This window comes from Chamaea fasciata, unplaced genomic scaffold (genome assembly GCF_029207755.1).
Source record: "Chamaea fasciata isolate MVZ Bird 193981 ecotype frontalis unplaced genomic scaffold, bChaFas1.0.hap1 SCAF_7, whole genome shotgun sequence".
In the NCBI taxonomy this organism is placed as follows: domain Eukaryota; kingdom Metazoa; phylum Chordata; class Aves; order Passeriformes; family Sylviidae; genus Chamaea; species Chamaea fasciata.
Genome location: NW_027094092.1, coordinates 29,824,018 through 29,851,017, shown reverse-complemented (window position 1 = coordinate 29,851,017; position 27,000 = coordinate 29,824,018). Strand labels below are relative to the sequence as shown.

Here is a 27,000-nt window from a genome sequence, read left to right as displayed (position 1 = left end):
TGTGGAGTAGCTTACATCTTCTAGGATGGCAAGGGTTTGCTCCATCAAGGGCTTCACCACTGGTCAAACTGCTTTGTGAACAAGAGGGGAAGTTACAGAAGCAGGTGGTGCCCCCCGTATCTGCTATGCTTTTGACCGCTGGGCAACTAGCAGAGATGTGGAAGGAAAAGGTGCTGTTTTGGCAGAAGTCCTAGGCAGGGGCTGGAGGTGCACTGGTTACTTTGTGTCCAAAGGCACCACATCTTCAAATACAAAGTTCTGCTTTGGGACTGAAATCTTCACTACTTGTGGAAACGCAGCTGTTTGCTTGCCCCAAAGTGTATGATTGCTTGAACTTACTCTGAACTAGAAGGAGCATTCAAAATCTCCAGTCTTCCTTCTCTCTAGGTGATTCCCAACTTACAACTTTGTGGAAAAATATGTCACCTTGGGATGTGCAAGCTAATGTTCATTAAACCAATATAGGTCCTAAAAGCCATATAGTCCTCTGCTCCATCCTGCTGAGTTAATCATGCTGAGAAGCAGAATAGACACACCTCAGAGTGTGCTGCCATTTGGCTGTACCACTTCAGGACCTGAATTAGTCCTGAACACTTACTCAGGAATTCATTTTGCCTTACAAAATATACTCCTAATTCCATGCTTAAGAGGGAGCAAGACAGAGATCCTAAATAAGCTTCATTGCTGCTTCTTATCTTACTTTTGCTCTTACTTGTTTAAAATTTCAGCTGTTTAATTGAGACCCTGAAGACCAAATGTGGAAGGTGACTTTTTACAGCTCTGGAGCAGGTCTTTATCATCACACAACTGCACTCTGCATTGCATGGGGTGTGCTGTGCAGCTCCAGTGCACAGCCAGGATGGGCTTCCACCATACAAGGACTGTGATGAGTAGAGGGGGGGAGATAAAAGCACTCCTGATAATGGTGGCAGAGCAAGGACTAATGGTGACAGTCCCAAACCTTCAAGAGTTAGACAGGTTGAAAGCATCTCTCCATAATCTCTGTATCTGGCACTTCTCATAGGTCTAAACCAAATTGGCAGTCTTTTTATTCTAAGAGATGCAGACCATTTCTTTGACTCCTTCTCCGGAGTCTGGGCAGCTCACTCCTATTGTAGGCACTGAATTTTCTGATATGAATGGCCTTCATTAGTGTCTCAGAAAATAGCAGTTTTTAAATGGTAATCCCAAATGTTTGACGTCAGTTTGTATTTATGCTTTAGTCAATTTAGGAGCTAAAGACCCTTAAGTATCGGGTGATGCTGTTTGTTTATACTGTTGTTTGGCATGCAGTCCTGCTTTAATGCTATAATGCATAAGAAAGAGAAGGAAATACAAGCAATTTTCTCTTTAATAAAAATACATAAACATGCAGTTGAGACAACATTTATTAAATAGGTAAGATATGCATATGCTTAGAGATGTCTGACCTTTCAGAAATGGGACACTTTCCAGTGAAGAATGTTGCTTTCCATCGTAGTTAATCACCTTTGCAACATTTCTATATTGCTATTTCAGTGTGGTTCTTTACCTTAGTATTTTGGAAATGAGAATAATAGTATTTTCACATTTCACTGAAGGGTCTTTGAAGTGCTTTTCACAAACTAATGAAATAATTCTTGCTTCTGAAGTATTACTGAAATGGGTCAGAATTAACCCCAAATAGCACTGATCAGGAGCTGATGAAAATGTCCTGACAGTTGCCAAATGGTCATTTCAGAAAGAAAAGGGAGTTTAACAGTTTACCTCTTAACCAAGTTTCCAGATTTGTGGAGTGATTTAATAATGTTCCAACAAAGCTGGGAAACTGGGCAAGTGCTACTTGGTTTCCGCCATGTGAAGCTGTCCCAGAAATGGCTGTGCATATCATGACATTGCTCTGTCTCTCCAAGTCAAATCCAGCACATGAAGAGACTGTCAGAGCTGATAGGCAGCCTAGTATAAAATAGGACTGATTCTCTCTGTCTGCTACATAATCCCATCTCCATCAGTTGAGTACTTTTGGGTAAATATTGCTAGGGGCAACAAGCTATGTCAAAGGCTAAACTGAGGTGACCATCTGCTCTTTCAGCTCTTGTTGCAGTTACTGCAGAGCTTATCTGTGACGCTGTTTCTGTTGTCAAACCACTCATCTGATACCACAGCTCTTCCTACTGCTCCTCTTTCTCCTTTGCTCTTTTGGGGTATTCTGTCCTTTTCCATGCTTTGTCTCCACTGCAAGCCCATGCTGCAGTGACAGATACCCAAGCCCCCCTACGCCAAGACTGAACCCCACCTTAGGCAACTGAACAAAAATGCTGTGTTAAATAATTGCCAATGAGCTATACCTTCCATGGAAGCCCACAACAGTTGCAGTTGTCAGTGCTTTGAAAAGCAGAAAACATTTTACACACTTGCCTTCTGGCACAAGTACAGCAGGAAGTATGCAATTACTGTTCCGCGTGTTTGCTCTACCTTCCACACAATGGTACACAATAGGTTTTCAAGGCTAAATTCAGCAAAAAGCTTCTCTGGTCAATCTCTTTGATTGATATTAGATTTGATATTAGTTGATAATGATAGCGGATTTATATTAGTTTACATTCAGTGAGCATAGACTAATACATAATTTCACCTTATCCTTCCCATAAATGTGTATACACATAGTGTGTTTAGATGCACAAACATAGCTGATGGCATACATGCTGCATTGTAACTTCTACCAGCAAAGAAGAGCCATCCCTTGTTTAGCTGCCCACTTACTGCCACTTTCTTGTGCAGATGAAATCCAGAGAATATCCAAAATAAAGCCCAGATACATATGAAAAAATGTAAGATCTAGGTTGGATGTTCTTGGCCTTGCAAGCTGCATGTCTGTGTGCTTTGGCATGGCCTCAGTTAGATGTGTCAGGGGATGAAAGCCTCTAATCGATGAGCAGTCAGCTCAGAGAGGGAAGTTAGGCCTAGGTTTTCCAAACATGCTTCACCTACAGTGTTTAAATCAGATTAAGGCAAACATACCATACTATCCTGCTTCATCTTTACAAAAACGGGAGTTATTGCTTGGGGACCTTCTGGTTCCTTTGACAGGGTTTGGCTTCCAGTCTGTATGCTCTCTATTATTGCTCAGAAGAGCAGTGTGTACCCTTCTGAGTCAAACCCATCCCATCCACTCCTCTTTCTCAGCTAAGTCATCAACCAAAAGTACTCCCACCCAGGCTGCAATGTTGATCCTAGACGTCCTGTTCTTCTGCTGCTCCATCTTTTGGCCACTGGATCTGTCTGCTGTCTCCAATCTCAGTCACATTGCAAATTGTCCAGGCCAGGCCTTGTGTTTTTGTTGTCACATTGATGTAAGCATGTCCCTAACCAGGTCTGTAAGTGCTTAATTACCAGAGAGAGTAAGCATTAAAAAAAGTTTCTTGAAATTTTCAAGGATAAGAGTAAACATCTTAGCTCTGTTCCACCAATGAAAGAGCTTGAGCAAAATACCCAAGAGGGTACCTGTGTTGTCCCTTTCCATCCAGCCCTGTCTGCCACACAGGAAGGCAAATCCCTGAAAATGATTTGAGCACGCCAGCAACACCATAGTGGAGCATGGCTTGTGGCACTCTAGGAGCCTCCTCTATGCATCTCCTCTTCAGGTGACACACAGGTGTCCACCTTAGCCAGATACTGGCATTCTCTAGCAAAACAGCTTTTTAATGTCACTGGATGGTGAACTGGCTCTTCAGCAGGGGCTGATTGGAGTTAGCATGGTAATGATAACGATACTTTGGTTGACAAGTGTGATGACAGAGCACAGCTGTTCTTTGATCTTGCAGTAAGGGCAGCATGGCCCCCAGCAGTGTGCTTATGGTGGGGCTTTGTGCTGCATGACTGCTGAAAGTAGCACAAACAACAGCACAGGCTGCAGTTGTCCTGGCCACTGACCTCTGGGCATGCACCCAGCATGAAGCTTGTGGTGTTACACTCTCCCAGCAAGGCTGCCTGCAACCTTACAGCTGCTGGCAAAGCCAGCAGTAAGCATGGCCTTGACTGCTGTCATGTATGGTTCATTAAACCTTATTTCTCTGCTTTATCTTCCATTGCCCATCCTGTCCTTCCTCTCTGCCTCACTAGCTGCCTCCTGGCAAGGTCTTATTGCCTGTTAGAACTATAGTGTTCATCTCTATTTCCTGTTTTGGATCTGGTGACTTAATCCTTGCCACTTGACAATTTTTTCTTGGCTGGGGTTTCACAGCATTGTTATGTCCAGCTCTTTCTTGTCACCTCCTTACGGCCACTCTCCCCCTCCTCAGGAATCAGCTCTCGGTTCAGATCAGCTGTGTACCCAGTCTGGGCACCCTCATCCAGTTATGCAGCTTTTACTGCCATCTCCTCCCCATGTACCAGACTTTTGCCTCCCTCCTAGCTTGCCACCATCTCACTAGACCAGAATTATTCTTGGCTCCTCTGGCATCTCTTCCTGAATGAGTTACCAATAACTTGAACCACTGCAGCCAGGGTGGATTTCTGGTCCCTATTTTCTTCTCATGTACCTCACTTTTGACCTTTCTCGCTGGAAGATACGTAACAAACGGGAGAGGCAGAGACATCTTTCTCTTCTGCTCTTCCATATTTGCCTTTATGTTTAACTACCTTTTCCCTGCGCTCTGAAGTCTCCCTCCTGGACTGGTGCTGGTATTTCACCTTACTCATCCTGTACCCAAGATGTTTTCTTCAGCTGACCTGCTAGAATATACCCTTCTTCCCATGCCAGTCTGTCTCACTAGCCCTACAAAACCCAGCAAATTAAATCATCTGCGTATCTATTTCACATATTTATGAGTGAGATACTAATCCCCGCATAGTGAAAGGGTCATATGTACAAAAGGGGAAATGAGGACACCTGCATTAAAGGGAAATGTGGGGGAAGGGAAGATGGAGACTGAGAGCAAGGGCAGGGCAGATGTCAAGGGGATGAGTTTACAGTGTTGAAAAAAAATACAGAAAACTGAAACAAGAGCAGATCTGAGTATCATTGGCAAGCCCTATTGATTGTTCTTTCCTTGCTAGTTCTGCATTTAAAGCACTCTTTTCTGCTCCCTACACCTAGGTCTTCAGAGCAGAGACCAAGTCCTCAACTGGCTCAGAAAAAATATATAAAGAAATCTAAAAAACAGGAGACACCCCTTTTCTCTGTGTCTTCTATGAAAAGAAACATCTCTCCTACCCTTTCAGGCCCAGTGGGAAAGCTGATCTGTCAGACTGATCCATTTGCCAAGACTGTCCTCCCAGGCCTCCTTGCCAATTGTCACTGTGCAAGCAGGGAAGCTCTTCCTGGCTTCCCCAGCACAGCTCATGCGCCACGAGGTCCCAGTGGGCAAAGGATTTGCACGTGATGCCACGACCGTGACCTCGCGAAGCGGCTCCGTTTCCCATCTGTTATGTTTGTTATGTGCTATTACCTTCCCAGGACACAAAAGCATGTGAAATGTCTGCTGGATACAGAAACCTCTCAGGCTGCAGCCACGAGAACATATCCCTCCTTAAAGCAACAGAGAGAGATTGTGTTTTTTATTGCCCTGTAAAGGATTCTGCAATGAGTGAGCTGGAGATTTGACAGTTGCATCCCAGTCATATTTTAACACAACACAGACAGCAGATGCTTCAAGAAGATTATATTTCTTCATGTGCATTGGGACTCCAGGGAGATTACACACTCAGGGTCAAGGGGGGGCTGGCTCTACAGCCCTGCAGGAGGATTTTTCTGTTACCAGCAAAAAATATCTGAAAAGCACACGGCATTCTGCCAAGTCTTCTATATGGACTCAGCAGGAAATGCTGCTCCCAAGAGATATTTTACCCACAGCTCTGTCTGGGATAGCTTTTATTATAACAATAGCATTGATCAAATATCCCCATTGCTGCTCCACCTTGCAGCCCAAGTATTGGGGCTGAGCCTGAGCAGAGGAGCAGCAGTTACTCATTGAGCTGTTAAAAGGCTATTTGTGTGTGGGAAAACTGTCTGGTTCTGTAAAGGCAGGCAGAAATGGGCACTTTGTCACAGTATGGTGTTTTTGAAATGCAGATATCTTGGCCAAGGAAATCATTAGCTGGCCAGCTCAGAAGACCATGCAAGGGAGACAATTATGTCCAAAGATGCATTGAAAACCCTCATGGGGTTCTCACTGTACACACTGACAAGACAGAGATGTTTTAATGAGGTTTTACAAAGCAGCTCCCTCATCCTGCTCCCAATCCTGCATGACTGTTAATTTATCTGCTTTGTATATTGAAAGATTAATACTGAGCAAGCCCTGCTAGAATAAGAAGTGACATGAGATGTAGCAATCCAAACCTTGATATCAGCCCCTCTAAAATCTAGTCCTGAAATATCTGTAAGTATCAGTACAATTCAAATGCAGATACAGGCACTCCACGGTGCCAGCTCTCAGCCAGGGTGCTCAGTAGCTTCAGGGACCAGCCTGGCACAGCACAGGCAGGTGGCACTCACCTAGGTTCTGGCAGGTGCTGGAGCCAGACACTCCCAACAAGGAGTGCCTGCACTTGCAAGACAAAAGCATGCACCAGCACAGACATGGGCCTTCCTACAATTGGTTCCTGAAGAAAAGGAAAAGGTAGTGTCCTTAGTCTGGACTAAATTCTTTGTTATTCTGTGTCTCATGCTTGCAGGCTCTTGCTCATAGCTTGCAGGCTCTGTGTAAAATGCTACTAAATCACAGAGGGAATGTTTTATGCTCACTGAATGGTGAAATCAGTAACATTGGATGAGAACCAAAGGGAACATGGACCTCACTTATTACTAAATCCTGCCTCAGACAAAGCTGCTTCAAATTTTCATGTTTTAGTACGGAAAAGACATTAACCAAAGAAACCAGGATTTGCCTCAAGTGCTGAAATCTGCACAAGAGAAAGGAACTGGTTTTAGCAAGTGCCCTCTAAAACCTGCAGAGCCATATGAGGCATCAGTATGAGCTTGCAGTGCTGCTGGCCTAAAAACATGAACTGCCCCACTATGTTCCCCCTACCCTCATGCACAGAGGCTAATGGTGCCAGAAACAGTAAATGTCAGGAAATGTTTCTGAGGTGGAATGTAGATAATAAATTTCATTTTACCAAGTCATCAGTCTTCCCACCTTGGTGTATAAGAAGAAAATCTTGCTCTTCTTGGATTCCCTCAATACCCACACTTTCATGGGTGAATTGGTGTCAGCAATTTCCTTTTTTCTTCAAGTTTTGAACAGGCAGAAGCAGGAATGGAAGCACTTGTAAGCAGAGGAAATTAGCAGTGGGGAGGAAAGACTGTGAGAATTACTGCCCATACCAACCTATTTTTTTAAATTTCATTTAAAATACATAGTTTTGATATTATGTGTTTATTTTGATTGTTGACAGACTGCACAAAAAGAGCCAGTGTGTTACTCTAGGCATTTTTGGCAGATAGAAAGGCAAGTTATCCGGTTAGGATCAGCAGCTAACCCACAGAAAAGCTTAATCTCCAACCAAAAGCTTAATCTAACAGAAACCAAACATCTGCCCTTCTCGGGTACGCTAGGATGGAGACAGAAGTCTTGGCTTCTGGATGGCCCCAGAATTGTTCTTCATCTTCTGACTCTTCCCAGATGGCAAAGCAGGGCCTGGGCACGCTCTCTGTGGTTTAGGTACAAGACTGTGGTGTAGGATGGCAGAATTACAGCTAGAAAACCTCAGAGCGAACCATACATAGGTCTAGTAAAATTAACAGTATCCCTCTCTTGCACTGTAAAACATGCTGCTCTTTCTGGATTTTCTATCCCAGTGTCTTTCTTCATCCACAGCAGATTGAAACCATTATCCCTGGAAAAAGAGGGTGAATGCTGCTTTTTTTCCCACTCTATCTCATTTCTGACCTCTGCTGCTTTTTACTATTCTAGTCCTGGTTTATAATAGGAAATTGAAAGCTCAAAGATTTTCTTCACATCTGACATTCATTCATCCTCCCAGCTTCTTTTTGTCCCAGTGAGATTAAAGGCAGAGAGAAAGAAACAATCAAAACTGTGTGTTTATGGTCTGTGTTTTTAATACCCAAACCTCTGCTTCTGTTCTGAGCCTGATTTACTGTAACTTTTTTCACTTCACTGACCTCAAGTCATCTTGCTCATCTGCCCATTCCCCAGCTGTGATGACTTGTCTATATTCCTGATCTTATCATTCAAGCCTAGATATGTAAAAAGTGACCACAGATTTAGAGTGACTTGAGTTTTACCAGCCTGGGACATTTCTCTCCTGATTCTCTTCAGATGGCTCCAGTTAGAAGTATGTCAGCTGCACACCCCTGGGGATGAAAGTATTTCAAGCTGGAAGCTCTAAAATGAAGCCAGCTCAAATCAGAGGCTTTAAAAAAATCATTTGGCCTTTGTATGTGACTTGGTGAGTTCCCACTGCGAGGTCAGGGAAACACGCAGCTCCCAGTGGAAGCTGAATGAGAGCCAGTTGAATCAAACTTCTGGTGCCATACAGCTGTTGAGTCACACAGCCCAGGATACACCTGTCCCTACTGGAGCCATGACAGCACAGCTGATGGAAGTCAGTGATGAATGCAGAATATCTCTATCTTCTGTCAGCTCACTGGCACCTTTCCTTGTGGTGCATTTTATTTTGCAAGGCTGAGAGTGTTGCCATTTCATGCCCTTTCCCTCTTTGGCGTGAAAACTGAGGTCCAGGAAAATATTCCTTTAATGATTGAACTGGAATGGACTCTGATGCTTCATGCAGATTTATAAGCCTCTATCCTAAAGACCACTGAAACAAAAGTTCAGTTATTAGACAATTAATAGGACCCTGGCTCAGCAAAACAGCTAATCATGCATTCAGCTTTTTGCTGTACAATGTCCTATTTTACTTTAATTAAGTATAGGTTTATTTTGCCGCATAGGTAATTTAATACAATTTGCTGTAGTGATTCATTTAAAAAATAGCTGTGGCTCTGTAAAATCAATTTGTCATGGGTAGTCAATGTAGGGTGAGGATAATGTGATCATAGCTATAGCACAGTACCCAAACACTGAGTAACAAACATGCTTGCCTAGATAATCTCTATAGTAATTGAGTTTGTGGTACTGGAGTACTGGGGTGATATTTGCATTTGATATTATTGCTGTGTGCTCATTCCAGTAAAATGGATAAGAAGTGCCATGCTTCAAGCTAAAAAAATAATCACCACAGAATTAACCTGATCTCTTCTTTCCTCTGTGGTTAAATCTTCTGTAATTATCCACTAAGATATCTCTTCCATCTGTTCTCCAACACTGCTAAGACACAGGGCACTGGGTCTATGTTTTGATCTTGTTTGAGACTGCTGAGTTCCTTGTAGGTGTGTGTGAGCATGAGTAACATCCAATTGCAGGGCATGAAGAAGTCTCATTCTTTCACAGGCAAGCAGGAAACTCTAAAGCACAAATACTGTGGCAGTGGAGATATTCTGCTTTCTCTGCCCAGGTTTGGTGGTGTGTTCTGTCTTCCAGGCCACTCGACCACCTTTGGAAACACTTCAGCAACATCTTCTAGGGCAGAATGGTGAGGATGTCTGGAGCAGTTTCCTTTGTAGCTCCAGCCACAGGGATCTCATTCATTGCTTTAAAAATAAGTAGAATGAAAACCATGTAAAAGCCAAAGGCCCCAGACTGAAACAAATAAAGGGATGAAATGTTCTAGGCTTTGTTTGCTTTCTGGTTTGTGTGTTTGTTGTTTGAAATAAGAGCTACTGGGTTGAGATGAGCTGCTGGGTTATCAGAGCAATCAACCTGTAACATCAGAAAGTGAAGATTCCTTTTCCCCCATTTCAACGGCACAGAGATGGGTGTCTGAGATCTACTCTTCTCTGCTGGTGTTGTCTGAGCAAAAAAGCTCATCTCTCAGTCAAGTCCACTGGTTCCTGTTGTCTCTTTTCTCCGCTGAAGAATTCTACAGATGGAGCGAGGGCTGTACCTGAAAGCAACAGATGTCCTACCCTAATTGCTAAAACCAGGCACCATCAGTGCTAATTTCATGGTGTCTGACTCTGAGTGTGATGACAAGGGGTAGGTACACAGTGCACTTTCACTACTGGTCACTGTGAGGTGCTTTGATTTTTCTAGTCTAATTGCAGCTTCTCAATAGAGGCTGTATGCTGTGAAGGATCACAAGGCTCCTAAAGGTCCCCTGCTGTGATATTTGTCACTTCTTCGTCTATCTCAGCATCTCAGGGAAAGCTGCAGGAAAATCTGTGTTGAGAGTGGCAAGGCCTGGTGATTGCAGACATCACTACTGGGACAACCACAACAACTTCAGTAAACAGAAGGTCAAGACAAGGCAGTAAAAAAAGGTTGCTGGTAAGGCACAGGTGAAAGGCAGGAGAATGTCAGGTTTGTTTTATGCAGGATAAATTTGGTTTAGCATGTACAGGTAAAGATCTGCTCTGTAACAATGACTTCACATAGACTATTATGCTGCTGCTGTATCAGTTCATGGCCTTGTCATCTAACAGAAACTTAACTGGGAAATATAAAAACCCCAAAGACTTGAATGACTCCTCCTGTCCCTTTAACCAGAAAAAGCTAAATGAAGTAGGAAGCTGATCTTGGTGGGTAATCTTCTTAGATGAGTACAGGCTAAAAGTGGAATAATCCCTGAAGTCTCTCAATTTGTTTGTTGTATTTTGGGCAGAAAGCAAACGCAGATGAGATTTCCAAAGCTGTAACATGCAGGTGGGGCTGCCCTTCTGCCTGCAATAGCAGTGAATGTGGCCAGTCTGCTTTTTTGTAAAAATAGTAGGAGGTACAGACACTCCCTTTCAAAAATCTCTACATTGCTGCTGAATATTTCTGAAATAGTTTTGGAGGTTATGGATAATTCTGGATTCACAGCAGCATGTGTGAATAGGCAGAAAACAGAGAGATGCCTTTTGCCTGTCCTGAGGAAAAAAAAATCTTCTTTTTCCTGGGTGTAAAGGTGTGTGGTCAGACAGGTTTTCATTAATACCTGACGAAGATTCATTATTAATTTGGTTTAATCCTTCCTGAGCAAGAGGAAAAAGGTTAATTTCTTCGGGAGAAGCATTTATCCGGTCCACAGATGATTCAGATGACTGGGGTGTGGGGGGAAGAATAAGTCAAAATGAAAAGATGGGTTACTTTTTCACAGGTCTGTTGCTCTTGATTTTTTTATTGTGCCAATGGCAACTGTGCTGAGCAGCTTCTAGAAACAACAGAAAGGCGTTTCCTTTCCTTTCCCCCCACCCCATCCCTGGAGCAGATGCATCTGGCAAAATCTCAAGTTGAAGTAGCTTTGCTAAAGTTGTGCTGGTGTGGACAGCATGAAAAATAAAGTGTTTTCAACCGGGGTGCAGGCCTCCTTATGAGATCTTTCGAATTTCTTTTTTTTTGAAATGGAGAAACCTCAAAGGATTGGAAGTAAATTTTCAACTCCTTTGGGGAGATAGACATAGAGAGAATAATTCATTGGAGGGTCCTTTGTGTACTCTTATTGAGCAACCTCTTGGGACCTTAATCTCAGGAAAGCATGTGCTGTTCTATAACTGTTTTGCAGTCTCCAGAGTTCACGGGTCATTTCTTTCTATTAAAGAGTGTAGTAGGCATCAAGTAGGTAACCCCACGGAATAAGAATATATGAAACTAATTAGACACAAGTCAGCAAGCATAAGATGGGGAATTGCTCTGAATATCTTGATTACCCTTGTGAGTCAGAATTGTTGCTGTATTTTCCTGGAGCAGATTCTTTTGGGGAGACGTTTTCACAGGAGTAGGGGAACACTGCTATTTTTAAGGCAAGTATTGATAGTTGGAAAATAGTAATAAACCTGAGGATTGTAGTCAGTGTCAGTGAGCTGACACTGTTTTCGTAATTCTGTGAATTATCTGAAATGTTCTAGAATGCAAACTATTATCTGAAAATGCTCACAAAGGGCTGTCTTGGGTTTGAGGAAGAAACTTTCCTGTGGAATCTTTTCCAGAAAGGAAACATTTTACCATTATCTTTTCAATTCTAAGGACTTGCAGAATTATTAACTGCTGAGTATTTATTTGGGTAAGAACTGATAAGTCTTTCATCATGTGTCCTTCAAATCAGACTCTATCCCTTTCTGCTTTCCCCTTAGACAGCTAATCACTATTCCTTTTTTTTTTAATTGGTGTGCTTGATGTTAGATGCTTTTGATTCCATGAAACCTCGTTTGTTCTTGCTGTTATATTACTGCCTTTCTGTGACTCTCCCTCCAGTGTTTCCAGTTTAAATGACCTTCTTATGTTAACATGATGAAACTCAGTTCTTATAATCATCTCTTAGCTTTATTTATTCTTTTTTATTATAAGTACCAGAAGCAGCAAGAGGCTTAGACTAGCCCAGTTCTCTGCTGTATCATGCCCGACAGATGAGTCTATTGGACCAGCACTACTTCTTCTGTTTGCAGACTAAATAGGCAAAAACAAAGCCAAGATGGAAAACAGACACCCTGTTGTCAAGGGGCTTGACCAAGGTGACAGAGCAGAGCTGTTTGCAGAGTGCCCTGATTGCCTAGCGACTACTGTCCTAGTCAAACATATGTGATGCTGCCTGCTGTGTTGCTGCTTGAGAGCGTTGACGGTGACTAAGCATATGTGAACACATCTCTGGTTATCCTCTGAATGTTCTCTCCCTCGAGTTACATAGAGAAGATGATGCACAATTATTTGACAGTAGGTTTAAAGATATACCTGCGTATCTGGGAAGCAGACTGGGGAACAGTCATGACACCTCTGAGAAATGAGATTCAAAGAGCATGCAGAAGAGGCACCTGGCTATATTGATTTTGCTCACAAATTTTCTAAAGTAATTGGCTGGTAAGATTGTCTTCCCTTGCTCAATGTCCCAAAACAGTTCTCTGGTTTGATACAGGTATTTTGTTTGTGTAGAAAGTGGAAAGGGAGCCTGTTGGCCTGGAGGTGAAGGGAAAGCCCTGATGCATTAGTGTGAGGAAAGAAAAGTCATCAAGGCAATGCTCCCCTTTCCTCCGGTGGGAAGGTAGGGCTTCTGCTACTGTACTGAGGAGGAAACAGTAATTTATGACAAGTTATACTATGGTCATGTCCTCCTTTTTACATTGAAACTAAACTGCAGCAACAAACATGTTTTCCTTTTCCTTAGACAGCTTTTCTCAAATGTGACTCACATTTTTCGAGTCAATTTTTAAAGGCTGGCTACACTAGGAGGAGCACTTCCTCCATGCCAGCTGTCCCTGTTCAACTACTTTTTCACTACAGCTCTGAGTTGCTTTTGTAGGGGCAGCTTGCTCCCTGCCCAGCTTCGTAAATCCTCTGGACTTCTTTCAGCATGTTAGCTCCCTTCAAGGTATAAAAAACCCCATTAATTCCCTGACCCTTTTTGAGACTGTGGTTGTTGGGCGTTTTATGATAGCTTCTTGCGGTTCTGTTGTTCACTCATTTGGAAGAGTGGCTGAAGTGTTCTGTAGTTTGCAGCTTTGCTGTGGCATTTGTTTTTCAGAATAGACAAAAGCCCAGCCATGCACTTCCCAATGCGAAGTCTCGCAGTTAGATGTCCAAGGTAGTTTGGGCCATTTTGTCTTCAGTTGGGTTATTTTTTTAGTACTGTAAGGATTGTGCAGATAACTTATACACAGTAGTAAGTTCAATGCTTTCTAGTATAACCTAGTGTGAGTTGGAAAACTCACCCCATAGACATTCATGTCAGTCATGTTTGATGACTGCTTCTCCCTGATACCTTCAGAAATTCCCTATATCAGGAACAGTGTGGCCAGCAGGACTAGGGAAATGATTCTTCTCCTGTATTTGGCATTGGTGAAACCACATCTCGAGTACTGGGTCCAGTTCTGAACCCCTCAATTCAGGAAGTACATTGAGGTACTAGAGGGTGTCCAGAGAAGGGCAACAAAGCTGGTGAAGGTTCTTGAGTTCAATGAGGAGCAGCTGAGGGAGCTGGGGTTGTTTAGCCTGGCAAAAAGGAGGCTCGGGCCTTATCATTCTCCACAACTACATGCAAAGAGGCTGTAGCCAGGTGGGGTGTGGCTTCCTCTCCCAGGTAACCAGCAGGACAAGAGGACATAGAGTTAAACTCTACAAGGGGAGGCTTAGGTTCGATGTTAGGAGGAATTTCTTCACAGAAAGAGTTGATTGGCCATTGGAATGGGCTGCCCAAGGTGGTGGAGTCACTGTCCCTGCAGTTAAGGAAAGGCTAGATGTGGCACTTAGAGCCAGGGTGTGACAAGGTGGTGTTCGGTAGTAGGTTGGACTCGATGACCCCAGAACTCTTTTCCATCCTCACTGATTCCGTGATTCACATTATGGGGCATTTCTCTCACAGATGGCAGCAGACCAGCTGTCTGTGAGCCCTAAATATGACCACAAAGACATCATTCCAAAACCCTTTACCAGCAACTGAGAGTGCATGGTACTCTCCATGCTACAGACTTTCGGGTTTTGTAGGCGCTTCTGTGCAGAGGACGGAAGGAATTTCTGCATTACAGCACAAGAGTGCCGTGCAAGGTTCCCGCCTCCGGGGGTGCTCTCACGTTCACGGGCGGAAGGAACACTGAACACGCCCTCGAGCCCTCAGTCTCCGCAAAGGAGAGCAGTCTCCTCACTTAAGAGATGGAGGTGGACACCGCCCCGCGCAGCGCCACCGCCATCACAAGCGCGCCCTCCCGGGAACTACCTCACCCGGCATGCCCCGCGCGCCGCCGGCCGTCAGCGCTGCACGATGATTGGCGGCAGCGCAGCCAATCGCGAGCGCAGGCTTTGGCGGATGGCCCCGCCCCCTGGCGCCCGCCGCGGGGGGCGTTTGCGAAGTTGGGGGTGCGCGGTTCCGCTGCGGCGGCGGGGCTGACCCGGCCCGGCCCGGCATCCTGCGCCCCGGCGTGCGGCTGCTGGGCGGCGGGGCTGACCCGGCCCGGCCCGGCATCCTGCGCCCCGGCGTGCGGCTGCTGGGCGGCGGGACACCCCCAGCCGCGGGGTGAGGCTGGTTTGCGGCGGGAGCGGCTTTTCTGGTGCCCGCGGCTTTCGCTGCCGGGGACGAGAGGGGGCCGGGCTGGGTCTCCGGCTGCAGGCTCATCCACGTGTCCCAGGCTGTCGCGGCGGAGGGAGCCTTAAACTCTGGGGTTCCTTCCTGTTTAAGAAGAGTTTTGTCGAGGGGGCAATAAAGTTTCCATCTCGTGAAGATGTAGAGGCTTGTGTATCTGCAAAGTTGCAGCAGTTTTGTGCTATGGCAAACGTTTGCGATATTTGCACTTACTACGTCATAAGAACCTTTGTTTTGCCTGAATGTCTGTATGAATTAATACTAGGAATGTTGCCTAAATAGTATGTGTGCAACAGCGACATGGCCAAGAATACGTATGTGTGCGCTTTGGCTTGTGCTGGTCTGGACCGCATCCTGTGACCCATTCAGTGGCAATGGGTCAGCAGAACTGAGTGCTCTATTCTAGCAGTGTGTATTCTAGGGTTGAATGCTTATTGTGATTGCTCTACCGTTCACGTTCAGGCATCCAAAGATAGTTATTTCTTGCCAGTGCAGTATAGCATGAGGAGCTCTTGTTCCTGTCATGACTGTGTGATTTCTAGCTTGTTTATGTCCCAGGAACATCTGTCCTATAGACATTGCTGATACTTCTGTTCTCACTGGTATGTTCTCATACACAACCAAATATGAGATGTAATTTAACAAAACTGCATTCGGAGTGGTAATGTAATTTAATGTGCTACAGACTTATATGGGAAATCTACATCACATTACGTCATGTATATGTGCACAGCTCCCTGTTCTTTAGCAAGTAGTTAGTGGAATTGTCCACACAGTCATATTCAAATCGTCTTTCAAACCTTTTTTGTTTGCCCTGTAGATCGGGAAGCATGGCTGCTAAGAAACTAAGAAGAGCACAGTTGTCTCAGGAAATGTGTGAAAGGCTGGCTCGCTATCAGATCACTACCTGCCAGGTGAAAGAGTTCTTTTGTTTGTGGGGGGTGGGTATTTTGTGGATCGATTTGGTTTGGTGGTTTTGGTGTTTTGTTGGTGGATCGGTGGGGGTTTTTTTGCGTGTGGGTTTGTTTTGTGGGTTGGGTTTGTTTTGGTTTTTGGGGTTTTTTTTTTTGTGTGTGTGTGTGTGTATGATTGTCTTGTTTTAATGCATGTCAAGTTCACTTTCTGGCAGTTTAATTAAACAGGGAGCTTTACTTTCTGTAAAGTAGGGAGCATTTCAGACTCTTTCTGGCCTACTGCCTTGTAAAAATAGAGCTTTAAAATGATAGATACCTACTAAAACATTTAAACTTTTATGTACTTATTATCCCTGTGGAGGTAGGGAAGTTGCAGAAGCAGCTCTGTGGAGAAGGGCCTGGGGGTGCTGGTGGACAACGAGATGTCCCTGAGCCAGCAGTGTGTCCTTGTGGCCAAGAGGGACAATGGGATCCTGGGCTGCATTAGGAAGAGCATTGGCAGCAGGTCGAGGGAGGGGATCCTGCCCCTCTGCTCAGCCCTGGTGAGGCCTGACCTGGAGTGCTGTGTCCAGTTCTGGGCTTCTCAGTAGAAGATGGGCATGAAGCTCCTGAAGCGGGTCCAGTGAAGGGCTATTAAGATGAAGAGTGGATTGAAACACCTCTCTTATGAGGACAAGACTGAGGGAGATGGGCCTGCTCAGCCTCAAGAAGAGACAACTGAGAGGGGACTTCATCAATGTATAAAAGTATCTGAAGGAGAGTTGCTAAACCAGTGGAATATGTACTAATTTTGCACAGTTTGCATCAGTTTAGTCCCCAGCCTGGATTTCTAGGTTGAGCTCTCTGAATTGCTCTGTAATCTTTCAGGACTTCTTATGTCTTTCCCTCTTGGAGCTAATGAAAGTGACGGGACAGAGCTACTATGAGGTGCAGAAGCTTCTTTGTAAAGTCAGCCGAGCTTGTGCTCCCAAAATGCAGACGGTGAGTATGCTCGTGTTGATACTGGTTTTGATACAGTATCTGGGAAAAAGCTGAACATTGTCGCTCGTCTTTTAAGCTGGGGGGCTTGTGGTGTGTCAGTTTTGTTGCACAATTTTATTTTTAAATGTAGGTCTCTGATGCACTTTAGGTTGATGCTGTTACATTTATTAGGTATTGTAGCCCCATGAGATTGTTCAGGCTTGCGGCATCAGTTCTGAGTGCAGTAGGGAAATAAGTCATACTCTCTGCCAATCCAGCATGTAAAAATTGCTTCTAGTTTGTATCCTGCAGCTAAGAAAATAAAAATTCAGTTTACTACAACCAAATAATAAGAATTTTGGTATAAAATTGGTTTAGATATAAAAGTGGTGCCAAGAATTGAAGTGATCCTGAGAGGACTTTTTCCACCCACGTAAATGAGTTGTAGTGTGCCTTAGGCCACAGTAGCCTAACTGGGAGGGTGGAAGAAGGAAACATGTTAGATGCAATGCAGTGGCGGCATTTTCTTTTCTTTTTTGAATTCATATGAAGAGATGTCTTTCAGAACAGAGAGGATACAGACAGTTCTGACCTCAGTCAATGCAACCCCCTTTTTATTCCTTACACAAATAATCCATGTCCAACCTTATTATGTGTAATTGACATAGTAATTATATGAGTAATTCTGTGAAACTTTAAATTCACTAATATGATGCAATAAGGTTAGTAATAGAAGAATTAGTATGGCTTTTACTGAATGTATTTAAAGCTAGCAGATTGGTAATGTACATTGATCAGGGAGTTTTACAGGTTGAAAACAAACCTTGCTGAATAGGAGCAGAGACAACTTTTGTCACATCATGATTAAGGGCTTATTATTTAATATTGTGGTGAGGGAGAGGAAAAAGACTTAAATTTGCTCTGTGAGCTATAAATGGAATACTAATAGAAGGAAGGGTGATGAGCTAAGGGCAGACTATAGCTGAATATAACAATACTTCTCTCATTGTTGTGTATAAAGTCATTCCAGGTTGTTGAAAGCAAATACAATTTTCCTATTTCCATTAAAGAAAGCATTTTATTATTTTCTTGTTTCCTTTTGCTATTTTCCCCTTCTTTTGTAGGCTTATGAAATGAAACAAAGGAAGTCTGTCAGTCCTTCTTCAGCCTTTTTATCCACCACGCTTCATAGTTTGGATGGAGTCCTGCATGGTGGAGTGCCTTGTGGATCCCTCACAGAGGTAACTTCTTTAATATATTTTACTTTAGTTGAGCATTCTACCTAGAAATCAGAAGTCACAAATAGGTTGGAGTGTCTTGTGTCAGGTGCTTCAAACACAAAATACACAAGAATTTTTGGATGAGAACAGTCCTTGCCAAGGGCTTTTCTCCCTCTACTGTGGCAAATTGTCAGAGAAGTTGTGAAAATCTTACTATGAAGAAACTACTTTTTTTTCGCACATAGAATCAAGCTAGATTGATTTTGATCTGTGATAGAAATGACTTATGAAATCTAACAGTGATTTAGAACACACTAGAGTTCAAGCAACACTGAGTTGAGACTAAACACTTTCTGCTTTAGGATGTCTTATGTAATGAGGGCTATTAGTTTTTAAAGATTCTGAGAATTTCTTTTTGTAGACAATGGAATATACACCATGCAGGTTACAATAAAAATGTTTAAGAATACATCCATGAACTTAAACTGATCAGTCAGAATTAATATTTTCACCATATTTAGGCCTAGCTTTGTTGCCAATTTACTGTTAGAAATTTAGATCAGAAGAACTTAAGGTGAATACTGCAAGTCTTTCAATTCTGAGAGAAACAACTTGGTAAACTCTGAAGAAGAGCTGTTCCTATATAGTAGAAAGTATATGTAGTAGCAATATGTGTGGTCCTGAGATTGTAACTCTGCTGCTGTTGAGCATAGTACCTTCAGCAGAAGATGAGCTTTTGTTTCCTAAAAATATATATTTTTTTTTAGTCAGCAAAGCAGTGGCTGGACTCTGTCTTTTCTTAGGGATTATGGTTCATGTGGTCAACTGATGAAGTTCTGGGCCTGGTTAATTATGACAATACTCAATTTCAATATGCCCCCCACTGTTTTCTTAGAATATTTAGCCTTTAAATATAAGAAAACATGATAAACTGTTGGTAAACTGTGTTTTGAGAATAGTCATAGTCCCTTTGTATCATTGTATTTAAAGTTAGTTGGGGGGAAATGAATATATTCAAATATAGGCCAAACTTTTATCTGAATATAAATGAAAAGCGCAGTACCAAGAAAAGTAATATTGCACTTTTGAGTTTTCTTCTGAAAAAAAGCTTTTGAATGTAAATATTTTCATATTCTAAAATATTTTGGTTAAAAATGAGAAGAACTTCCTGGTGCAGTTCCCTAAATGGGAGATCTCACCAAGGGAGGGAGATGTTGGCATCTGTGCAAGACATGTAGTGGGTGAGACCAGCACTGTGTCCTTCCACCTGCACCTTGGGCTTGGTTGATGACTGGTACGTAACTATTTAGTCAGAAATAATATAGAGGTAACTAGGTAGGATCCAGAAATGTGATGAATAAGTCAAAAGATTAGATGTTTCCAAGAAAAAATGAAGTAGTGTGTTGCTTTTTATTTGCCTTTTAGAGACTAAGTGTGGAAAACAATTAGGGCACCTATTAGAGGTTTTTCAGCAAATGAAAAGGCAGATAATCATTAACTATACAGAAACCAATTTTCTTTTCTTTTGAAGCCTGGTTCTAGGGATTTTAAAGAGCATTTTTGTTAGTCTTGAGATCTGAAGTAGTTTGAAAGGTTGGCAGCACACTAAGTGTTCATCAGCATGGCTAGATGAAATTTTGGTAGAAAACTATCAGTTTGCTGCTGCTGGTTTGATGCTGTGCTTCTTCTGCTTTTATGCTCTACTGCAGCTTATGAACACTTTCAGTTTGTTTTTTTTTTTTTTCTTAATTTGAGTGATTTTAGGATTTAGCAATTTTAATTTCCTTTTTTTACAATTCACTGGAGCATAGCCAACAGGTAGATTGTGTTTTGGCATTTTCGAATTAGGTATTTTAAGTCTGAGAGAAGTTATCTTCAAAAACATGCTGGATGCATCATTTGCTTCCTGACTGGTAAATCATTGTCTTTCTGTTACTTTACCCAGCAGTGAGGGTGGCTGGAAACTTGAAATTTGAGTACCTGATCAGAAGGATTAAGACTTTTGGTGGTATCTTCTACAGCCAAATCTTCTTTTTGAGTGCCAGAAGGATTTGATTTGCATTACACTCTCTCAGACTTTTTTTTTTTAATTTTTTTTTTTCCCCAAGCCGCTATTAGGTTTTAAATTGGAGGCTAAATCAAATCATAGCTGAAATTCTGTGGTCAGAGCTTTTGACCTAGTTTTATGAGGCAAAATTAGAATAGTTCCTTTTTTGAATATTGAAGAGTTTAATCTTCTGGTAGATGTAGAAATAGCTCCTTGTGATTTCATCCAAACCCTACAGAAGTGCCAGAGAAAGTAGTATCTAACTTATTGAAAAATAATTTATCTCTGCCTAATAAAATATGCTTTTAAAAACTGGTGCAGTCTTCATGTTTCTATCTGGGTGATTTTTTTTTTTTTTTAAGAGCAAATTTAGAGTAAAACAAACCAAACAAATTTTTTGCAGACATTTCAATTTAAATTTATTAGAGGAATTTCAGGTAGGGTTCTGCTGTTCTAAACACCTGCTGAATCAGTGGTAACTCAATAAAGTGTTGTAGTTTTGTAAAATTGTTCATCATGGATTATTTAAAAGCCTGTTTTAAGGCCCTCTAAAGGAATGCAGATTAAACATGAAGTACTTTTATTTTTGGGAGTAGAAATGCTTTCTTGCTCCATTGGCTTGCTTCCTTGTACTGCAAGGTTCCCTCATTTTCTCTGATATGATGCTCATATCCTTGGACGTTTTTATGGCATCTCTGCTGGATTGGCTTCTGTGTCAGTCACTAAAGTGAATGTTGGTTCCAGTGCACCTCCCTGGCAAGGCTGAAACTACAAATGTTTTTATGAAGTATCCTCACAGTTGTCCAAACATTTTAATTTAATAAACTGGATTGATGCCCTCGCCTCATTCATTTCAAGTCTTCTCTTTAACAAGAAACAACTGGTGAGATTCATTTGCTATCACAGTCTAAGGAATGTGTACTGCCTCTGCACTTTTTACATATGCTTTGGGTTCATATAAATTGTAGCAGATATTGCTGATATGATAGTTTGTAATTTAAGGAGACTGGCTGGGGAACAGATTGCATAAATTTGACTGATTCCTGATCTGTAATTCACTAAATGCACTGTGTGCTTCTCAACAAAAATCATTTAATGCTTCTCTTGCATTAAAGCTTCAAGTGGATTGATTCATATAGCTTGGCTTTCAGGCCTTGTTTAAAGACAAAGGTGATTAAAGGGATTTTAACCAACTGTTAACTGTATCTGATGTGATTCTTCAGTGTTTCCCTGTAAATTTTCTGTGCTTCAAGTTGTGCTGCTACTGCTTAAAAGAAAACCGTAGCGATACTGTAATACCTTGTGGCGAAAGAGTGTTTCTGCTTGAAACCAAACTATTGTGCATGTAGTTTCAAAAATCAGTTTGATTTTGAGTGTCTGTCTATTGGAAAGTTTGTTTTTCAGTTTAAAACCATAGCTCTGTATTTAAGCCTTTGTTCTGGCAGTACTAGGAGTTTTGAGACAGCATGCTTTGTTTTACAGTTCAACTTCCCTGGAGAGGCTTGTTTTTACACCTTGCGTTATTAGTTTGTTGCTACTAGAATGAGAATGAGCCCATCACTGTTTTCACTGCCACAAGTCACTTTGACTTTGTTTTTGCCCTCCTAGTATTTATGATTTCAACATCTCCCTTCCCAGAAGCTGCGACAACGTGATATTGTATTTAAAGGCCCACTGTAGTAGTAATGAACTTGTAATTATCTGAACACAGAGCCCAGCATTCAGACACCATCTCTGGAAGATCTGCAGTGGATAAAGAACAGCAGACTGCCATCTCTAGTAGAAAAATACTGCTCTCAGAAACTGGTGATCTCATCAAACAATGTGTTCTTTGGATCCTGGTGTTTTTTCTCTTCAAAATCATAATGGAACCTTTTCATACAAGCTGGGCATGGTCTCTTTGAATGCTGCTTCACCACAGGGGCTTTCAGTGAGCACAGGTGGAAACTTAGAATTGGGAACTGGTCTGGATCTTTGAATGGTGTTGGTGTTGAAATATGGTAATAGGGAGTTAACACCACACTGCAGAGTGTAGTCTCTGGGGCAGATAAAATCTGTCTTATGTGTATATGTGGTTCATACTGAACATTCAGTCTTTATAGGATATGAACATTTATCCTTGTGATTTCTAGGAGAGACTTGGTTTAACGAAGGTAATCATGATTTATAAGGAGATGTTTATGTCTGTGAGCTCATTAGTGCTGGACTTAGTTTTCAACTCTATGTGAATGTCAACTGCGAGTCTTTTAATTCTGCTCTGTTTTAGAAGGTAGCACAGGGACAGATGAAAGAGAGCTAGGAGTCTCTAGGGAAGATCTTGTGAGGTGATGAGGAGAGTAGGGGACCTCAAATTTGAAAGGTAATGATGTCAAAGAAATAAAGTGTAAGCATAATGCTCTGTCTGAAAAGCTTTTTTATTCTTCAGGGGATGAATTTGTCTGCAAGGTACAGATCCAAGAGTAACTGCAAGTTGGTCTTTGTGGGCTGTGTTCTGGCTGTTGTCTCCTTTGGTAACTAAAAGAGCAGAACTGGAGGAACACTTGGCTGATGGGACTTAAAAAAAAGGAGAATTATGGTGAAATGAATGTTATGTTGCTAATCTTTTTTCCTTCCAGATAACTAGTCCACCAGGTTGTGGCAAAACTCAATTTTGTATTATGTTGAGTGTTCTGGCTACACTGCCTGTAAGCATGGGAGGACTAGATGGGGCTGTTATATACATCGACACAGAATCTGCATTCAGTGCTGAAAGGTAAGATGTAAAATTCTAAAATACGCATAACTTCTTAGCACCTTTTATCTTGGAACCTTCAATTACTTTCTGAGCACTAATTGTGTAGTTTTAAATACTGGTGGTAATTATTAAACATTACTCTGGTACGTGCAGTTATTCCACAGACAATGAAATTATCTTAATAAAGTGGTTTGCTCACCTTCCTAATTTGTATGAGGCTGCAGATTCCAGTTCTGGTATAGCAAAGTGGGTGACATGATCTTCAATTTTTAAATGGTCTTACCAGTCCTATACCTGAAATCTTGCTTTGCAGTTTGGTTTGTGGAGTTAACAGGAACGTAATTAGAGGATGTAAAGGCCCAGCATTTTGACTACAAAGGCAGTGGAGGTTTTCCAGTGAACTGTGGTACTGACATTGACAGTTTTCCTTCAGATTTCCATCCTATTTCTGTTAAACGGGACCTTGTGACCTCCTGCATTTTTAATTCCCTTCTACAGTAATCTTGCATCTCCTATATCCTTAGCAGCTATGTAGTACTGTATTACCTTACTTCTATAATATCTCTGGTTCTTCTGAAATCTCCTGCTTGGCCCATGCAACCCAAATGGCTCAGCTGTGCACTTTGGTGTGCTCGAGTGCTGAAGGGACAGGAGACACCCTGTGCTGGATTGCTTGAGGGTTACACATGTTGGTTGCCTCTCTTTCCGTGTTAACTGTCTGATTATCTATTGAAATAATCCTGCAGTGTATCATTAAATGTAGCTCTAATTTATTTTACTTAGTTACTAACTTCACAAAACTTTCTGGCTTTGATGTTTTTGAGATTTCTATTCCTTTGTCCCTGTTGTTTGGAATGAGCAAGTTCGAAAGTTGTTAAGGGTCTGGGGGAGGACAAGAAGTACAGTAGTATCATCCTTGTTTGTGTAGAAAAATGGGCAGAAAGAGGTTCAGTGAAATAATTTATATATTTCAGATGATTTAGTAGCTATAGCCATGGCATGAATCTGGAGTATCAAAGTAAATGCATTTCTGTTGATAATTCATTGCAAATGATCATGGATGAGAAGGTAGGATTTCTAACCCTGCTTTTTGTGAAGTTAATGTCACAAAAGTTTGAAGTATAATATGTGAAAGAAAAAAGCTTCAAGCAATGGCTCTGCAAAGTACAGTGCTTCCTCCTTACACACCACTTAAGTTTTATTTCAGGTTCCTGAAATGTAAATAGTAAAAAATGGTAGGACATAAAGAGTGAGTTGAGACTTGTCACTTAGAAACGAGTGCTAAAGAAAAGGAAGGCAGATGCAGATGAAAATGAAATTGCTGAAAATAGAATAGGATGTAGAAAAGAAGATGGCGAAAATAATACTGCTGATAAAGGTGAGAATATTTACATATTAAATCATATTTAGTATTACTCAGTTGCAAATGATAAACACAATTTCAGCAAACTGACTATATTTTATATTTTGTGTGTTGCATCCTCTAAGGAGCTGAACCATCAGGGCCAGAGAGGTGCATATCCCCTTTTCCCAAGGTGGTTGGGAGCTGGAGCATTTGCCATTTGTGGAGAGAGCGAGGAGTTGCTCAGTCGAGCAGAGAGAAGGCATTTGGGCAATCTTACAGCAGCTTTCCCTTGCCAATGAGGAGGCTTGAAGGAGATGGCACAGAGCTGTGTGCTGGGAGACAGCAGGCATATATTCAGCTTCATATCTGGGCTGATATATGGAGAAGCTTTACAATTCCTAACTTCCTTTGTGGCGAAAAAGCTTTGCCCAGAGAGCTGGGGCTGCCTCCATCCATGAAGGCTTCTGAAATAGATAAAGACTCAAGTAACTTATTTCAACTGCTTTGAACAGGATGTTGCCTCAAAATCTCCTGAGTTCTGTTTCTAAACTGATTTTAAATTTGTTTTCTCTAAAATCACTTTAACTTTGTTTTAATGAGAGGAGCCTAAATTTAAAGAGAGCTAACGAGTAAGTTGTGCCCACAAGTATAATCCACTAGATGCCACTCTTCTCAAGCTATAGGTGGTGGGATATGTCTGCTTAAAATATAAACAATTAAGTATTTTTTGTTACTAAAAGTTAAAATCTTCATTGTGGAAAAAAATTTTCTATGTAGATTGTAACTAGAAGTTTCAAAGTGAAATTCTTGGATCATCTCTTTAAGGACCTAGGTGAAATTGCCCTGTGGTCAGAGAAGTGGAACTTCTTTCCAGTAATTTCTGAGGAATTTATAGGCAGTCAGCATGTCTAAAATGCATACTATTTAATTACCTCAGTGATTTAATGTATAAAATAATGAAAACTGTTTAGTTTTACATCTGTTTGATTTTTTTCAAAGTAATAATTTATGAATATGAAAGTATTTTGACAACAAATAATGAATATCCAGCTTCTTCTGACGTCTTTTGGTGTTATCACCTGTTATCTGATATGCTTCTTTAGTCTACTCTGATAATAACCAGTGGTATGCTGAGCAATTGTAATTCAGGGTTTTGAATTTGCTGATAAGGTAGTGGATAGCATTTAGTCATGTAACCCCACATTCAGTTCTGTCAGTAAAGGAACTACTACAACTGTTCACAGTCTTTTTATTGCATCATGTCGTGCTGTTTGTAGCTGTGGTATCTGAATGAATGGATGTTCAGTTGTAGATGCCTTGGCAGCTGGTGCCTCAGTCACTTTGTGACAAAGTGGTTTCACTTTTTTTGGTGGGTTTTTCTTCCCCTGTGTTCTAACAAGTATATCTTATTAAGATTTTATAAGCCCTTTTTATAAATAGATAATGTAAACTAGAAGCTGTCTCAGTGAAAGTCTCCCATCCAAATGACATTGTCCACGTTTTTAAGGAGAGATTATCTGTGAAAAGATTTTTACTTTTTCTGTTATATTTTCCATGCATGTACTGCTTGCATAAGTACTGGGAGTTGAACTGTGCTCTGTTCTTTGCAGTCCTGCTTCCATGTTGGTTTGTTCTGTTTCTCACCAGCTTGTTAAATTTCTGCGGTGACACAAAGCCCACTCTGTGATTTCACTGCAAGATAAAGGTAAAAAGGAAGATGGTTAGAGTTGTAGAGCAGTTTTACTTAAATAAAATTAATATTTAGGTAAAATGATTAGAATAGGAAAATGCTCGGTCATTGATTGGAATCTCTGGTATAAAACTTGAAGTTAGTAAGTAAACTTTTCTTCTAGAGGAGATGCGCCCTTTCTTTGCAGACACATGATGTCTTTCCCTAGTGTATCTCTGACTCAGCATCACTGGAAAGAGAACCTAACTGTTCTGGCTTCCACTGTTCCACTCTGATAAAGTATGCTTTTCCTTTTAAAAAGATTTCCAGTCTTAGTTGGTATCTGCTTATGGTTCAGAGCTTTGCTGCGTTTGCTTTCTGAATACTTGATGCCTTATTATCTTGTATTATTCTTTTTGCTGTATTATGCCTTCTGTTTTTTGTTTTTTTATAGGTTGATCGAGATAGCAGCAAATAGATTCCCTACTTATTTTGACTCAGATGAAAAACTGTTCTGCATGACCCGTAGCATCCACCTGTACCGAGAGCTGACCTGTTGCTGTGTACTGAAGAGGTATTCTTTTCCAGAGTTTAAGAAAAGACGAGACCATTTTGACTGGATTGTCTATAACAATATTTGTTTTGTATCAAAGTGTTGTGAAGAATGATTAATTTATTTGAGACCTTTTCATGTGGCTACCAGCATGGTCTCCAACAAAGTAACACTGCTACAGAAAGATTGACATTGCTCTTTTCATTTCATAGTATGTGACTAATCCACTTGATGCTTTTTAATTTCTGATAGACAATTTCGATGTGATCTGATCCTTGTAAGCCTTTAAAGGGGAATGTTCATGAGACCTGTATTCTCTAGGTGTGTGGAGAGACCACGGTATTTTCCATGAAATAGAAGTTTGTTCTTCCAAAGCAGTTTACTTCCAGGAAGATGGGGATTCCTCCCGTGGAAGGGAGGAGTTGTTTAGCAGTCACTAGCCTGAGTGCAGTGTTGTATTGTCATATTGTTACCTTATATTAGTTTGTGAACATATGTTGTAGTGAA

The 27,000-nt window shown here is 41.6% G+C and overlaps 1 protein-coding gene across 12 annotated transcripts in view; it reads left to right on the top strand.

Moving 5' to 3' along the window:
• RAD51B (RAD51 paralog B) overlaps positions 1–27,000 on the top strand; it is a 407,321-nt gene that overhangs the window by 25,763 nt on the left and 354,558 nt on the right. For 11 of the 12 annotated variants that reach the window (XM_066188243.1, XM_066188251.1, XM_066188247.1 and 8 more), the window contains exons 2-6: positions 15,872–15,965; positions 16,833–16,946; positions 18,050–18,166; positions 22,808–22,944; positions 26,395–26,514. In XM_066188243.1, coding sequence (XP_066044340.1) covers positions 15,882–15,965; positions 16,833–16,946; positions 18,050–18,166; positions 22,808–22,944; positions 26,395–26,514 — 572 coding nt within the window. In that variant the 5' untranslated portion in view covers positions 15,872–15,881. Of the gene's footprint in view, positions 1–14,812; positions 14,986–15,871; positions 15,966–16,832; positions 16,947–18,049; positions 18,167–22,807; positions 22,945–26,394; positions 26,515–27,000 lie in introns of those variants that run through there. The other variant, XM_066188244.1, reaches the window with a different exon arrangement.